At 39.4% G+C, this 14,252-nt stretch overlaps 1 protein-coding gene across 3 annotated transcripts in view; it reads right to left on the bottom strand.

Annotated features, from left to right (window-relative positions):
• DUS1L (dihydrouridine synthase 1 like) overlaps positions 1-14,252 on the bottom strand; it is a 24,867-nt gene that overhangs the window by 4,915 nt on the left and 5,700 nt on the right. For all 3 annotated transcript variants that reach the window (XM_027873005.1, XM_027873006.1, XM_027873004.1), the window contains exons 4-11: positions 12,521-12,571; positions 11,370-11,482; positions 9,033-9,115; positions 8,382-8,485; positions 6,677-6,821; positions 6,095-6,191; positions 5,826-5,914; positions 5,138-5,298 (exon numbers count right to left, since the gene is read on the bottom strand). In XM_027873005.1, the coding sequence (XP_027728806.1) occupies positions 5,138-5,298; positions 5,826-5,914; positions 6,095-6,191; positions 6,677-6,821; positions 8,382-8,485; positions 9,033-9,115; positions 11,370-11,482; positions 12,521-12,571 (843 nt within the window). The remainder of the gene's footprint in view (positions 1-5,137; positions 5,299-5,825; positions 5,915-6,094; positions 6,192-6,676; positions 6,822-8,381; positions 8,486-9,032; positions 9,116-11,369; positions 11,483-12,520; positions 12,572-14,252) is intronic.

Genomic DNA, 14,252 nt, shown 5'->3' with positions numbered 1-14,252 from the left:
CTCTCTCTCTCTCTCTCTCTCTCTCTCTCTCTCTCTCTCCCCCCCCCCCTCCCCCCGACCCAGCTATTCTACTACAGGAAAAATAACCCAAGGAAAGACAAGACTCAAAGTCTCATATACACCAAAATATTCTTAGCAGTACTTTTTGTGATAACAAAAAAATAAAAACAAACAAAAAAACCCCTGGAAAGCAGGGACTCAGTTGGAGATTAGCTGAACAGACTACTATGCTGAAAATTATTGTACTATAAGAAATAAGGACTATGAAGAATTTAAAAAAACACGGGAAGGCTGTGTGAACTGATGTAGAATGAAAGAAAACTGAAGTTGAACAATATACAAAGTAACAGAAAAAAGACAACCACTGAATGACAGCTGAACTCTAAGTAACTGTACTGACCAATCTTGGTCCTGGAGAGGATGAAATGTCTCCCTCATTTTCATAAGAGATGAGATGTTGTATGCAATGTCAGATAAGATCACTCTGTCAACTGGTTTTGCTTAAGTATTTCTTTGGTTCAAGAAAGGACTTGTTTGTAGGTTGGGGATGTGTGAGAAGATCTAGAAATAATGGTGATATAAGGACAGAGCACCAATAAAACTTTCTTAAGATGAAAAACAACAGCCATGAAGCTACAACTCCTATGTAAATAAAATGCAAACTTCCTTCAAAAGTTGAGATATTGAGATTATTTTGTTTACTAAAATTTTTCTAACTTCTCAGATTCAGCAATGATAAGTATCTCAAGACATCTGTAAGCTGACTCATTTCTAGATCCATAAAGGGGAAAAGCAGCTCCTTTCTGAGATACATTTTTAAGCCTCTCTTAGTTACTATATATACCCACACAGCAATAATAATAAGAGCAATAACCTCAAAGTCCAACCCATCATTCATACAGGGAAAAGGGATACAAGTATAGAGTAGGGGAATGCCAGCCAGGATAATATACACAAGAGATGTGCACTAAGATAAGTAAGAAGGTCTGGCAGGAAACCCAAACCACTGGCAAACTGAGCTCTGATTGGATTAGCACCGCCGTTGGTGTGACACAACTGTACGTAAAAGTCAAAGAAACAGAAGGATGGCCGAGAGTTGAAGACTAACCCTACTCAAGATCATTTTGATGATCATATTGATGCAAAGGATATTAGAATGAGTGTTATGTCTTGCACCACAAAAAGACAAGATACACTAGAACAAGTAAGAAATTCCAATATCCTCCTTGCTAGAAATGCTTCAGTTTACATAGCATTAACCACTGAAAATGGGCCAATTACGAATGCACATGCAATGGAATAAACATGACTACCAGTACTATATAATAACAAAACTGGAAAAAATTTTCACCAGTTGTAGACAAGAAAATACTGCTTTTTGTCAATGAAATCCTCAGTTCTAAGTCCAATCCTGCCAATCGGTACAGGGCAATCATAAATAATAATTTTATCCCTAAACCTAAATTAAACAAAATAAAATATTAAATCAAAAATCTGAAGTGGGAAAAGCTGAAGAATCTGAAATCACTGAAAATCTTCACTTAAACACAAACCCTAGAAATTATAATAACAAAATGGAAGACAAAAATAGCACCAAAGTTTCATATGATTTTGAAAAAGAGAGGACATACTTAGACTGGAATTCTAAGGGTTTTAGTCTGACAGCAAGAATCAAACTAGTAAACCAATATACTAAAATAATATAATTTTAAAAAACTGGTAACCATCATGAACAAATGCATTCTCCTATAGTATTTGATAGAATGTGTAAAAACATTTTAAGACACACACAGAAGTATATGCTGCATTGCCACAGTGAAAACCAAGACAAAAACACAGGAGGAAAACTGCAATTGTCAAGGTATACTTCTAAGAACAGGCATCAAATGGTGGTCCATGGCAGAAGCAACTTGAAAGAATTATTTAAGATTTGTAGAAAGGTAATTCCATAACCTAGCTAGTAAGCATAGTAAAAAATCTGAAGGCCACATTGTTCAACTAAAGGCAACAAAAAAGAAATATGTAGAAAGAAATTAAAAACAAAAGTAAATAAAAAAATCTTGATTCTCTTAAAAAGTAACTAAATATAAAGATGAAAAGGTAAAGGCAATACAAAGAATCAAGGCAACACGAGAAACAAATACACAATTCAACATGAACCAACAATTTTACTACAGAAGCTTGAGAAGTAAAGAAACAAAAGGTGAGAGAGATGCCTAGAAGATGGAAGATATGGAAAATTTCTGGTCCTCTGGTTTCAAGAAATCCAGCAAAGCAAAACACAAAATGGATCAAGTGAGAAACAGAAAGCTTGCACACCATTAATCTGATGAATAACAAGACAGTTGCATCAAAGGAGGTAACTGAAACTTGAGCTTCTCTGCAAAACTGGAAAGCATTAGAGATAAGATATATATAATTATAGGCTTGAGCACCTCACAGTGGTACATGATTTAATTGCAAAGCACTTTACCAGCTTTCTAATCCCATCTTTTTTTTTGCACTTAATAGTATTTTATTTTTTTCTAATTACATGTAAAGATATTTTTCAACATTCATTTTTGTAAGATTTTGAATTCCAAATTTTTCTCCCTCTCTCCCCTCCCCCCTCCCCAAGACAGCAAACAATCTGATACAAGTTATACATGTAGAATCATGTTAAACATATCTCCACATTAATCATGTTGTGAAAGAAAAATCAGAACAAAAGTAATCCTATCTTTCTTAACAGAAGTCATCTAGTATTTATTACAAAAAGATGACCAGTGACCCAAATATAGGCCCATTATATGTTTACATACTTTATACAAAGCATCTAGAGCTTGTACCACTTAAATAAAAATCCTTAACACAAGAAAACAATATACTGATCAAGGAATAAAAAGAGTGGTCTGAAAAGCCCCAAGGGCATACTAGAACAATTTATTATCAATCTGGTAATTACTGAACCAAGTTGCCTAAAAAACACTACGGTATTTATCCTGCTTTAGCTGATCAAAAAGCCTGTAAAATAAATTCACATACACTAAGAATGCTAGAATATTTGCTATCTACGTGGAAAACTGTGATCTATTTAAAACATGCCACCAACATAATAATGTCAAGAAAAATTTGATTAAAACATGGCATTTTCATGGAGGCAGTTTAAGTCTATTATATAGTTCTGTCTATCTTTAAATCTGTTATCATTTCTCCTAAAAAGAAGTAATATTTTCCAATGTAAATAGGGAGTCAAACCAAAGCATCATTTGATATATGTGAATTACATTAGCCTATGCATTTGGTTCTACTGGGGAAAAAAAATAAAGCATTAAAAGATCTCCTTCATCATGTGGAATCTTTCTCCAATGACCTGGAAAATACTGTTGGAATATTAAGATACGCCAAACAAAGGTAGAGTCTGAAGGCTCTGAGTCTGAATTTGGGGGTCACAGTGAACCATGAATGAAACCTAAAACCTAAAAATACCTTAGTGTCTTCCAGGCAAGGTATGTTATGTTACTAGCATCCTGCAATCAAAGCAATATGGGAAGAACACATGAAATGCAATTAAAACCAATGCAATATCTGTCTATAGGTGTTCTTTCAAAACTATAAAACAGACCATCCCAGGTTTGAAGTATCCTAACAAAATTTGTACAATATTGATCACTCTAGGCCAGCTATAGAAAGAATAATACTTCTTCACTGAAAAAGGAAGAAGATTTATTGATATTATTAGAGTCTATGATAAAGAGGCCAAAAATCTACAGAAATATACTTCTGAAATAAGTAGACATCACTTCACCTAGTAACAGGAAAGACTGATAACAGGTACATTCCATGGGATTCGTTGAATGTAGCTGAAAGTATTTATCTCCGAATGTAGACTATGAAATGGCTAAGATCTAAAGAGGATACAACATTGGATGTAACATGCCTAAAACCAACACCTTTTCTCCAAAACCAGTTCTTCCTTTTGAATTCCCAATTTCTGGTTAATTGGCATTGACAACCATTCTCCAAGTCCTTCAAAACTTGATTCCTCCTCTTTTTTATACCATCACATCCAGCCCTCTCAATTCTACTTTATGTGTCTTTTTTCCCCTCTTACTACAGCCATCACCTTAATTCATGATCTCAAAACCTAAATGAATGTAATAGTGCTTCCAGATTTCCTACCAAGTCTTTCCCTCTTCTAATCCATCCTCAACACTGCAAACTGATTTAGAGCTCTTGTTATATCACTCCACTGGTCAAAAACTTTCCCTAGTACCTACTGAATAGAATCCAAACCTTCTAGCATGGCATTCGAGGCTTTCTACAATTTGACCCCATCCTACCTTTCCAGCTTTATTTCACTAAACTCTGCTTCAAGCAAAATGGAACTGCTATTCCTTGAAAGGTTCCTAACTTTTCTGCCTCCTGTTGTTCACATTGGTCACTGCCATAAATCTTCTCTCTTCATCTATGTGAAATCCTACCTATCCTTCAACGCTCAGTTCAAACGTCATCTCTTCCATGGAGCTTTCCTTGATATTTCAAGCCAGAAATCCTCTTCCTCTTCTATATGTTTATTACACACTCACCACATTATTCTTAGTTCAGATCTTGGCTACAGTACTCACTAGCTGTGTGACCATGGACAGATCACTACACCTCAACTTCCTTATTACATGCAGATAAAAATACTTGCAGTTTCTACCTCACAGAGTTGTAGTGAGAAGTTTATTTTGTAAATCTTAAGACACTATATAAATATTACTATTATTATTAATTTGGATTATGGTTATTTGTGGTACAGTCTCTATACTCTTTCAAGGTTACAAGCATATGACAGTCTAGCACAGTTACCTTGCATGAAAGTGCTCAGTAATGTTTGCTGGATTGCTGGATAGTTCCAATTAGGGATTTCCCTTCACCACCTTTTGTAGGATTTTCATCTGGCATCTGTTACCTTCTCTGGGGCTTGAGCCATCTGTCCCTCTGGGGAATATCCCCTGCCTCCCGCTTCCCACCTCCCTAAATTAGAAGGCTAATTTTTTTGCCATAGTTAATATAAAAGGTAAAGAAAATGGAGAGGATAGTCAAGTGGAGTTATTCTTTTCTGCTAACATCTTTCCTCCTCAGACCCAGGCTGGGCTAGGCTAAAGCTTACGTTTCAAGGAAGGGTCAAAGTTTTTGTTTGGGTTCCTCAGTTTCTTCTTCTGCTTGTTCTTCGAGAGAAAGTCCGAACTGCTGTCCTCCTCTTCCTCCAAGGCTCGCTTTCCCCGTGTGTTTCGATCAGTGCTGCCATTCTCCTTGCTCACCTCTTTAGGCCTGAAGGGAAGATGCCACTGGGACTGTAAACTAAGAAGGTAGAAAGTCTAGATATCCTGCAAACACCCCAGAAGCTCCAGTATAGATAATGGAGGTCCAGTGGACTCACAAATCAGCTGTTGTGAAGTGGAGGTTCATGGTTATATTTAAATCTCTCAGAAGAGACAAAAAAGCAGAGAGGAATGAGGGCAAAAGCGTTACGTGCTGTGAATAGTGGGCATGTTTCACACTCTACCTCTTACTTGTAACTCTGGAAGTTCAGGGCTTTCATTCTGAAGTCTCAGTTACTGAACCAGCTACCAAATAAGACTGCTGGAGATACAGAAGAAGTAGGAGAAGAGCTAGACCAACAAGTCAGAAATCCCTATTTTATATGTTATGTTATGTTATGTAAGTCAAGGAGAATTCCTAAAAGAGGCAGAAAGAAGATATCCAACCAGTTCCAAGGAAAGATGAGCCAGGAATACCTAAGTAAAGAGTACAGTCCACCCCCAACTCCCACCCAGGCTAAGGCCTCGATAGCTCACCCAGGTCGGACACATGGTTGACAGATCCAATGGAAGAAAGGCAATCCTCCCTTGGGCTTCTCTCCTTCCTTCTGACTGGCCATTTCCTCCTGCCAAAGTACAGGTGTGACTAGTGACCTTCCTTTATCAGTATTGACTGGGCTAGGTTCAACTCCTTTGGACTTCATCAGGCCACAGTTTACCCCGTTTACCCAGACTGTCCAAGGAAGACACAGCCCAAAACCTAGTCACGTCATTACCAGACTCAAACGGGTACTCCCAGAAAGTACCTGACAACGTAGCTTCAGCTCTCTGCTAACATCAGCAATCCCTTCCAAGGTCTTCACTTTAGCCAGTTCTTCCCGAAGCTGTTGATGTATCTGTAGCCTAAAAGAGAGAGACATATGCATACCCACTCCACAAAGACAGGCTTGGATTCTTCCCTTCCCTTGTGGGGGTGGCTGGGAGGGAGAGAACTGAGTTGCTACACTGCAGACAATACAGCTTTTCTGACATTAAGCGCTAAATCACATTAGATAGGGTTGATGGAAATTGCAGCCATTTCTCCCCCTTCCCACACACAGATCCCCCTCGATTAACCTCACCCATCTCAAATTACTCTATTACTAAGTCCCTGGAGGATTTCTATCTGCTTGTCATATGCTATTACTTTGCCCCAGCTGATATACTGCAGGTTGACTAAGTGATTTCAATTTGGGTCTCCCACCAGATTTTACATTTTTAAAGCACAGGGATCATGCCTCTCATATATACAGATCATGTCATATAACTTTCTCTCTGATATTTAACCTCCTCCCCCACCCTTTGGACACAGTGAGTGTTTAATTGCTCTGCCCTCCAGAGAAACTCACGTGTGATGCCATAGCTTGAAGAGGTGAGCCCGGACGTAGGACAGGGGGCAGGGGTACTGCTGAACAATCTCCAGGTATTCCTCGGCCATCTCCCACACCAGTGGGTTTCGGCCCTCAAACAAGGCTGGGTTGTGTAGGTTACCCTCTGGGGGATAAGAGAGAAACTCAGAGCTCAAGTCTCCCTTAGTGCTGAGGTAGGGTGAGCTAGTCTCTGAAGACCTTAGATGAAATTTGGTCTGTAATCAATAAGCTGAGAAGCACAGCAGAGTAACTGAGCTCTAATCAATACAGGTCCTACTTAGCAATCCCCCCCCATCTTTTCACAAGAGGTCTGGCACCTGAGGAAAAAAAAAATCTAAGCATTCTAATAAAAGTTCAGGACTCATTCACAAAGTTCAAGCTGTGATACTAAAATTCTCAAAAGCTAGAATGAAGAAGACCAAGGCTGTTGTGATGCCTTAAGGACACCCCCTAAGTTAGCCACATTTCACAATCAGCTCCAGATAATAGCTTCTCTGACTCATAATAACGCTGGCCTAGAGTTACTTACAGAAAACAGCCAAGCCTTGATTAGAAATTGGTCACTTGGGAGTCTAGTCCCAAGAAAGCTAAGTCCCATTAGAAGAGAAAGAGAATTTCAATCTTCTATTTAATGACATTTTTGTAAACATGGACCACAAGGCATAGTGGATAAAAAGCTGGCCTTGGAGCCGAAAGATCTGGCTTCATGTCCTTCCTCTGACACATTTTGGCTGTGTGATCCTGAGCAAGTCACTTAACATTTAAGGATGCTAGGCAACACTCTAAGATTACACATTATAGGAAAGTGCTGATCTACCTTGCTAGAGTTTCTTGTTTAGGGAGTTCTCTGAAGTAACAGATCCGGTCACCATCCCCAGTCCCTTGTGTAAACACAGGAACACATGAAAAAGAGTCCCACAGGATGGACTTGCATAGATAGAGTATTGCAATCTGCACCAGCAGAGGGAGAACCACACTGATGAGATCATACATCTATCAAAGTACACAAATCCTAACAGCAAAAATGACACAAAATGATTTGAGGAATAAGCAAGTGGCTCTACTGTTATGCCTTTGAAACAGTCTACCAAATTTCTAAAGTCATCAATGAGGGAAACATTAAGACTTTGAAGATTTTTCTTAAATTCATATTTAAAAGGAATGAAGAATGCACAACTTAAGACTTGGGGTTAGCATATAGTATACTTTAACCAAATGTAGCACAGTCTACAACCAAGCAAGAGGACACAGGTACAGCTGGAGCAAATACAATGTCCAAAAGCTATGAGATCAGCATTTCTATGCTCTCCACCTGGGCTGCTCAGAAGAAAAGTCTCCAATGCTGTTCACATAAAGCACCATAGTCAGGAGCTAGTTCATAGGTAATATCTGCAGCTGAATGAGTGAGGTACACAACAGATCTAAAGAGGCCTACTGCCTTACCTGCACTCACCAAGTGATTTCATGCACAATTTGTGTCTCCCACCAGATTTTACATTTCTTTTTTTTTAAAGTAAATAGTATTTTATTTTTTCCCAGATTTACATTTCCAAAGCACAGGGGATCATGTTTCCTAGTTCCTTTGTGTAATTTCTTCTCTACTATTCAATCCCTTGCATCACCCTTTGCACACAGTGAGTGTCCACATAGGAGTGGGGGATAAACAGAGCTATGGAATCCTTACCTGCACTCATTACCCCATGCACCCCTGTTTCCTGGATGCACTTTTCTACATCATGGAGGTACTGAATGTTTCCATTTGCAAATACAGGGATATTCACTGCCTTCCTATTAGAAGAAAGAGGGCATGCTCAGGGCCTGGGAGAGAGGACAATCCCTTTCTTGCCACCATCCCTTACATGCTGTAAGACCAGCTGAGCCAGGCCTCCAATGCCAGTCACCGTCCTACTCTTCCTGATAAGAGAGTGGCTGTTCCCAGCACCAGAACTTCATCTCTAAGAAGTGCCTCTCTTTTGTGGAGGGATGGGGATGGGGGCAGAGGTAACTGGAGAGAAGCAGGGTGGGGTCAAGGAATGATGCTGCTGCTCTACCGTTGGTTGCCGTTGCCTTTCCCCGATCCGCTCCTTCATCCTATTTGGAAGACGATGAAACTTGATGTTTTCTTTGTGACTGAGATGGATTACTAAAGGGAGATCTGGGACACACAGGGCATCTGGAGACTCTGAGCACTGCTTTTGGTCTATGTCCCCCGTCCCTCAACTCTCACCCCTTATCCCCCTGTGTTAGGGCTACAGAAATGTTTATGGACTCATTTCCCCCCACTCTCCCAGGACTGAGTCTGTCTCCCTCCCCACCCTGTTAACCAAATAGTTACCGCACAGCCTTTATGTGGTCCCAGGATGCAATTCCAGACAGCGGACCCTTTTGTTCCTTGGTACGTCCGTGAACAGTTAATAACTAGGACAAAAAACAGATCAGGCTTTGAGAAGGCAGAGACAGTTGTTTGAAATTGCTGCTCTGTGGTGCCCCTCACCACACCAGGTCTGCAGAGAAAGCCTTCCCTAAGGCATTCACTGTAAAGCCCTTAGGAAGAAACCTCAAAATTGTCCCTAGTGAATGAATCTGGGCTTTGGTAATTAGAATCCCCAACTGATTTGAGTGACCAGGTGTTTTTAACATGAGCAGAGAAAACATCTCTTCCCTGAATAGAGGTAAAAAATGTAACAAGGTAAAACTTAAATTAAATTCAGAGTGAGTGTTCCTGGGACTATACTAGAACCTTGTTATTTGCTACACTACACAATCTGGAATAATACAAGTCTATCACTGACAAGAGGAGTTAGATATGGAAATTTCAAAAACACTCTGGGAAAGAGGATAAGCATTTATATGATCCTACCATGTGCCAGGCACTGGGGTAAGTGCTTTACAAATGCTATTTCATTTGATTCTCACAACAGTCTTGAGAGGTAAATGTACAGTTGGGGAAACAAAGAGTTGAAGTAACTTGCCCAGGGTCACACAGCTATTCAGTATCTGAGACTGGATTTGAACTCTGGTCTTTGTGGTTGCAGGGCTAATGTTCTAGCCCTTTCACCACCAGCTGCCTCCTATGTATTTCCATATCCCTTATATTATTTAGCACATGCCTTACACATAGCAGGCATTCAAATATTTAAGTTAAGGAAGTGGGCATTCTGACTGCGAACAACAAAAATGTGAATCTGAAATGTGAATAAAAATATGGGAGAGGTAAGGGCAGACAGAATAAAAGGACAAAGATGTAGAAAACGAAAAAGTTCATGCCTCTGACTGATGATGAGGGTAACTGGAAGGGCCTGAAAATGGCATGGATAGTGATTGATGTCTGGTGGGAACAGACAAGGGATGTTCCTGATAAGAGACAAATTCGATATAGAAAAGGAGGGAGGGAAAGGGAACGAGGGAAGGAGGGGGAGGGAAAGAGAGAGAGTGTGTGACAGTAAGGATTCCATTATTTCTGGCAAGTCAATTAATTATCAGGGAAGCTAGTTGTTTTTTTTTTAAACCCCTATAAATGCTAGAATAAAGGACCAAGAAAATTATTTTAATTTCTTAAACTCAATAATCTGCTGGAGAGGAAAAAGGATCCACTCAAATTTCTTTGATCTATTTCTGCTTCTCTAGTTCACTATAGGACACAAAGTAAGTTGTTTCACTTTTCTGCCTCAGACTCCCCTGGAAGGAATACATATTACAGTAAGATCAAAGCATGTCAACACTGAAAGCGACCTTACAGATCACCCAGGTCAACCCCCTACTTTAACAGAGGAAGAAAGCGATCAAGAGAGGTCAAATGACTTGCCCATGACTTGTCAGTGGTAAGGCTACGACTAGAACACAGGTCATGTGATTCCCTGTTCAGCAATCTTTTCACTGCACCAAAGACACTTGGTTCCTACTGATTTGTTTATGAAATTCTATTCTGAATGTCTGGCAAATAAGGGCCTGGCTCATCTCTAAGGTACTAAAAACATAACTACTGCCTGAAAAATGATTCTCTTTATCAGAGGGAAAAGTCTGGAACAAATTATTTTTCTGTCTTAAAGGAATATGCTCAGGGTAGATGAATGGCAAAAGTGAAGGCATGTAAAAGAGGGGAGGAGACCAAATTAACAGCCAGACTTGAAGAGCTCAAAGTATCCTCTCCATAGTCAAATACAGTAGCCCATGTTTTGCTTGGGTACCTATGTTGCCTTCTCTAAATTTTGGTCAGGGGTACACTGGGCTACACTGGATTTGGTTCAAGGTTGGGCAGGAGTAGGAACCTTACCAAAAAAGAGAGACTGATCCAAACGATCACCCATCATGTTGTCCACTATATTCTCCTACAGCAAAATCCTGAGACTGGGAGGAATAACGTAACATTTAAGGTATGAAGAGAGATCAGACATTAAGAAGCTTTTCTGAGAGGGCAGCTACGAAAGTAATCAAGGAGAGTAGGAAGGAGAAAGGGAAGATCCTTGAGGGAGGGGGGAAAGGTGAAGGTGGGGGATCTCCAAGAGACATAGATTGTCTTTCTTTCCTTTGTGGTCTTTTGTCTTGGGATGCTCTCAAACTTGCATGAATGAGGTCAGGGGTCAACTTGAATTCTGAAACAGCTTAAAGTTCAGGAAAAGTTGTTGAACCAGTGACTCCAGGTAATACCAGCAGATATTGTCTTCTGCCTCACCTGGCAGCCAGCTTTCTCCAGCAACTGAGCATATTTCACAGTCTTGTCAATTTCTGGGAAGACACGGATTTTGCAGGTGACCGGAACAGAGAGTTTCTCATGTGCCAACAGAACTAGGAAAAACCAGGGAAGGATGCTAGCAACGTGGACAAATCTTGATTATAAGGCAAAGGAGTGAAAAATTCAAAAGCACAAATATGGGAAACTTCCTTCATGACCATTTCTTCCTCCCTCTCTCCACTATCCTACATCAGTCCTTCTCAGTGGGATACTTTGACTATTATCTCTTATCATTTCATGACAGCTAGACAGGATACCCTGATGAGGATAATGCCATTTTGTGATGTCTTTACTCTTACATCAATAATTTTACTTAGAATCATAGAATGTTAGAGTTGAAAGGGAACCAGAGATCAGCTAATCCAATCCCTTTCATTTCACAGATGAGGAAACTGAGGCCCAGAAAGCAGAAGTCACTCAGCCAATAAGGGGCAATGCCAGCACTGGAACCAAAGCCTTAATTTCTAGTCCAGTGCTCCTTCACTATAACACATGACCGTACTTTATCTTCATGAACTGGTCAGAAAGACGGGGCAGGTATTTTTTTTAACACCCTCCCCCCAATTTTACAGGGGAAAAACCGGGACATGGAGAATTTAAGTGATTTGTATGAAGTCACGTAGTGTCCACAGGGAAGCTAGAACAAGAGGCCAGATCTCTTGATTCTCAGTAAGGATTCCTTTTACAAGTTCATATTGTATAATTAAGGGAAGTGAACACAGAATTACAAGTGCTCTTCCCAACACAGAGACATTTTTTCTTGCAAAAAATAGAGCTAGAACTGTAATTGTGTGCACTGACTGCTTGGAGGGCCTCTACCCGGACACTTCCTTTGCTTCCAGTTCCTACCCTAACTCGGATATCTGGACAGTTATGAAAAATGCTCACTCCCTTCTTTGGGAGACTTTATTCACTCATTCTCATTAATCCAATGCCTCCCACATCCATCAGGTGTATTAAGTTTCCATCTTACAGAAGGAAAAATCGAGTCACTATAATGGTAAGTGGCTCAAGTGGGAGGCAGAGGCAAGTTGTTATGCAGAGGTCTTGGGGTTCATTCATTACTATTATATTAGCAGTGATCAACTTACTCATTCTCTGGAGCAGATCCCACTCTTCTTGTAAGAAAGCTCCATAATGACCTATGGAAGAGGAAATATCTCAAGCTAGCAGAAGTAGAAAGGTAGGTAGGGCATTGTCTACCACACACATTTACTCTCCTCCATCCCGCTTCTCTCCATCCAAATTACACCTATTCCTCAACTGCAGACAGTTATTCGATGTTCACTTTGAGACATAAGCCTATATAAATTTAGTTCATAAAAAATACTATAAAAAAAGAATTGTGCATTGTCACTAATTTCTCCCGCAGTGATGAAATACCACATGGTGGAAAAGCACAGGAAATATAATGTATGGTGTACATACAAGTCTAGAGTATAAGGAGCAGAGAGAGGCCTTCAAAGCTTAGCTCATTTGTCAGCATGTTCAAGTTAAAAGAATTTAACCTGTTCCGAAGATTCCACTTTGTTTTTGCTCTCTGTTATATAGCACCCATTTACATTTATTAAGGGTCTAATTGTATGCAACATTGCAATAGCTGCTATACAAAGAGAATTACTGATCTTTTGTGACTCTGTTTACATATTTTGAAAAGTGACAGCAGCTAGGAAGTTCTTAGAAAACAACAGTTCTTCTTCCCCACCTATAGCTGGGAAAAATCAGTGAATTTTATTTGCCAATTTAGATATTGAAGACACATTTATATACAGTTGTCAGAATGTTTCTGGAGGACAGTATGATAAAAGTTATAAAAATTATCATACTCTCTGACTCCAAAATCCCATTACTAGGAATATACCCTAAGAACATCATCAAAAAGAAGGGGAAAAAAAAGCTAGCTGCTAAAAATATTCAGAATAGCAACATTTGTAATTATGCAAAATTGTTAACAACCCAAATTTCCAACTGAGGAACAGATGAACAAACTACAACACAATGATATAATTAAGAATGGCAAATATGAAAGAAAAGAGAAATGGAGAGACAGGGATTGGATCTATGATTTCACTGATGTAAGGAACTCCTGGATAAGGAAACTCCCTCCACCAGTACAAGTCAGGACCTTCTCTGAAACTTACAGAATTGTAAGTTTAGAGAATTGCCTAGAACACTGAGATTATATGACTTGCCCAGGGTCATCCAACCAATATGAGTTGAAGAAGTTACTTGAACCTCCCTGGATTCCAGGCCAGTTCTCTATCTATGTCATGCTCCCTGCCTCTCTAATAAGACTTATGGACAAATGTATGAAATGATGCAAAGAGAAAAAAAAGTAGAACTTGAAAATCAGGAGGCACACTGACTATAACTATGAAGTGTTTAAAAAAAAAAGGGCAGTCAGGAAGACCTGAGTTCAAATTCGGCCTCAGTCACTTGACACTTACTAGCTGTGTGACCCTGAGCAAATCACGTAATCCCGATTGCCTCACCAAAAATTAAAAAAAAAAAATGTGAAAAACATTTTCACTAATACATGAATGAGTCGCCAAAGAAAGATCATAGAAGGAGATAAGACAGGTGGAAGTAACTGAAAAGTTGTTATAGATATTTACATTAAGATCTTAAAAAAAAAGTTTAATTAGCTGTACGTTTAAGTTTACTCAGTTTTGTTATTGGAATTAAAATTGGAGGTAACCCAAAGAGCAATATGAGGATAAGGTGGTTGTAAATAGGCTGAAGCATATTACCGGGATGACCTTCATACAAGAAAACATAATCAAGAGCATGCATATCCTCTCAGCAATACAATGATCTGATACA

Source organism: Vombatus ursinus, unplaced genomic scaffold, assembly GCF_900497805.2.
Source record: "Vombatus ursinus unplaced genomic scaffold, bare-nosed wombat genome assembly UNPS02014801.1, whole genome shotgun sequence".
NCBI classification, from domain to species: domain Eukaryota; kingdom Metazoa; phylum Chordata; class Mammalia; order Diprotodontia; family Vombatidae; genus Vombatus; species Vombatus ursinus.
The sequence above is the reverse complement of the archived record's forward strand: the minus strand, read 5'-3'. Positions and strand labels throughout refer to the sequence as shown.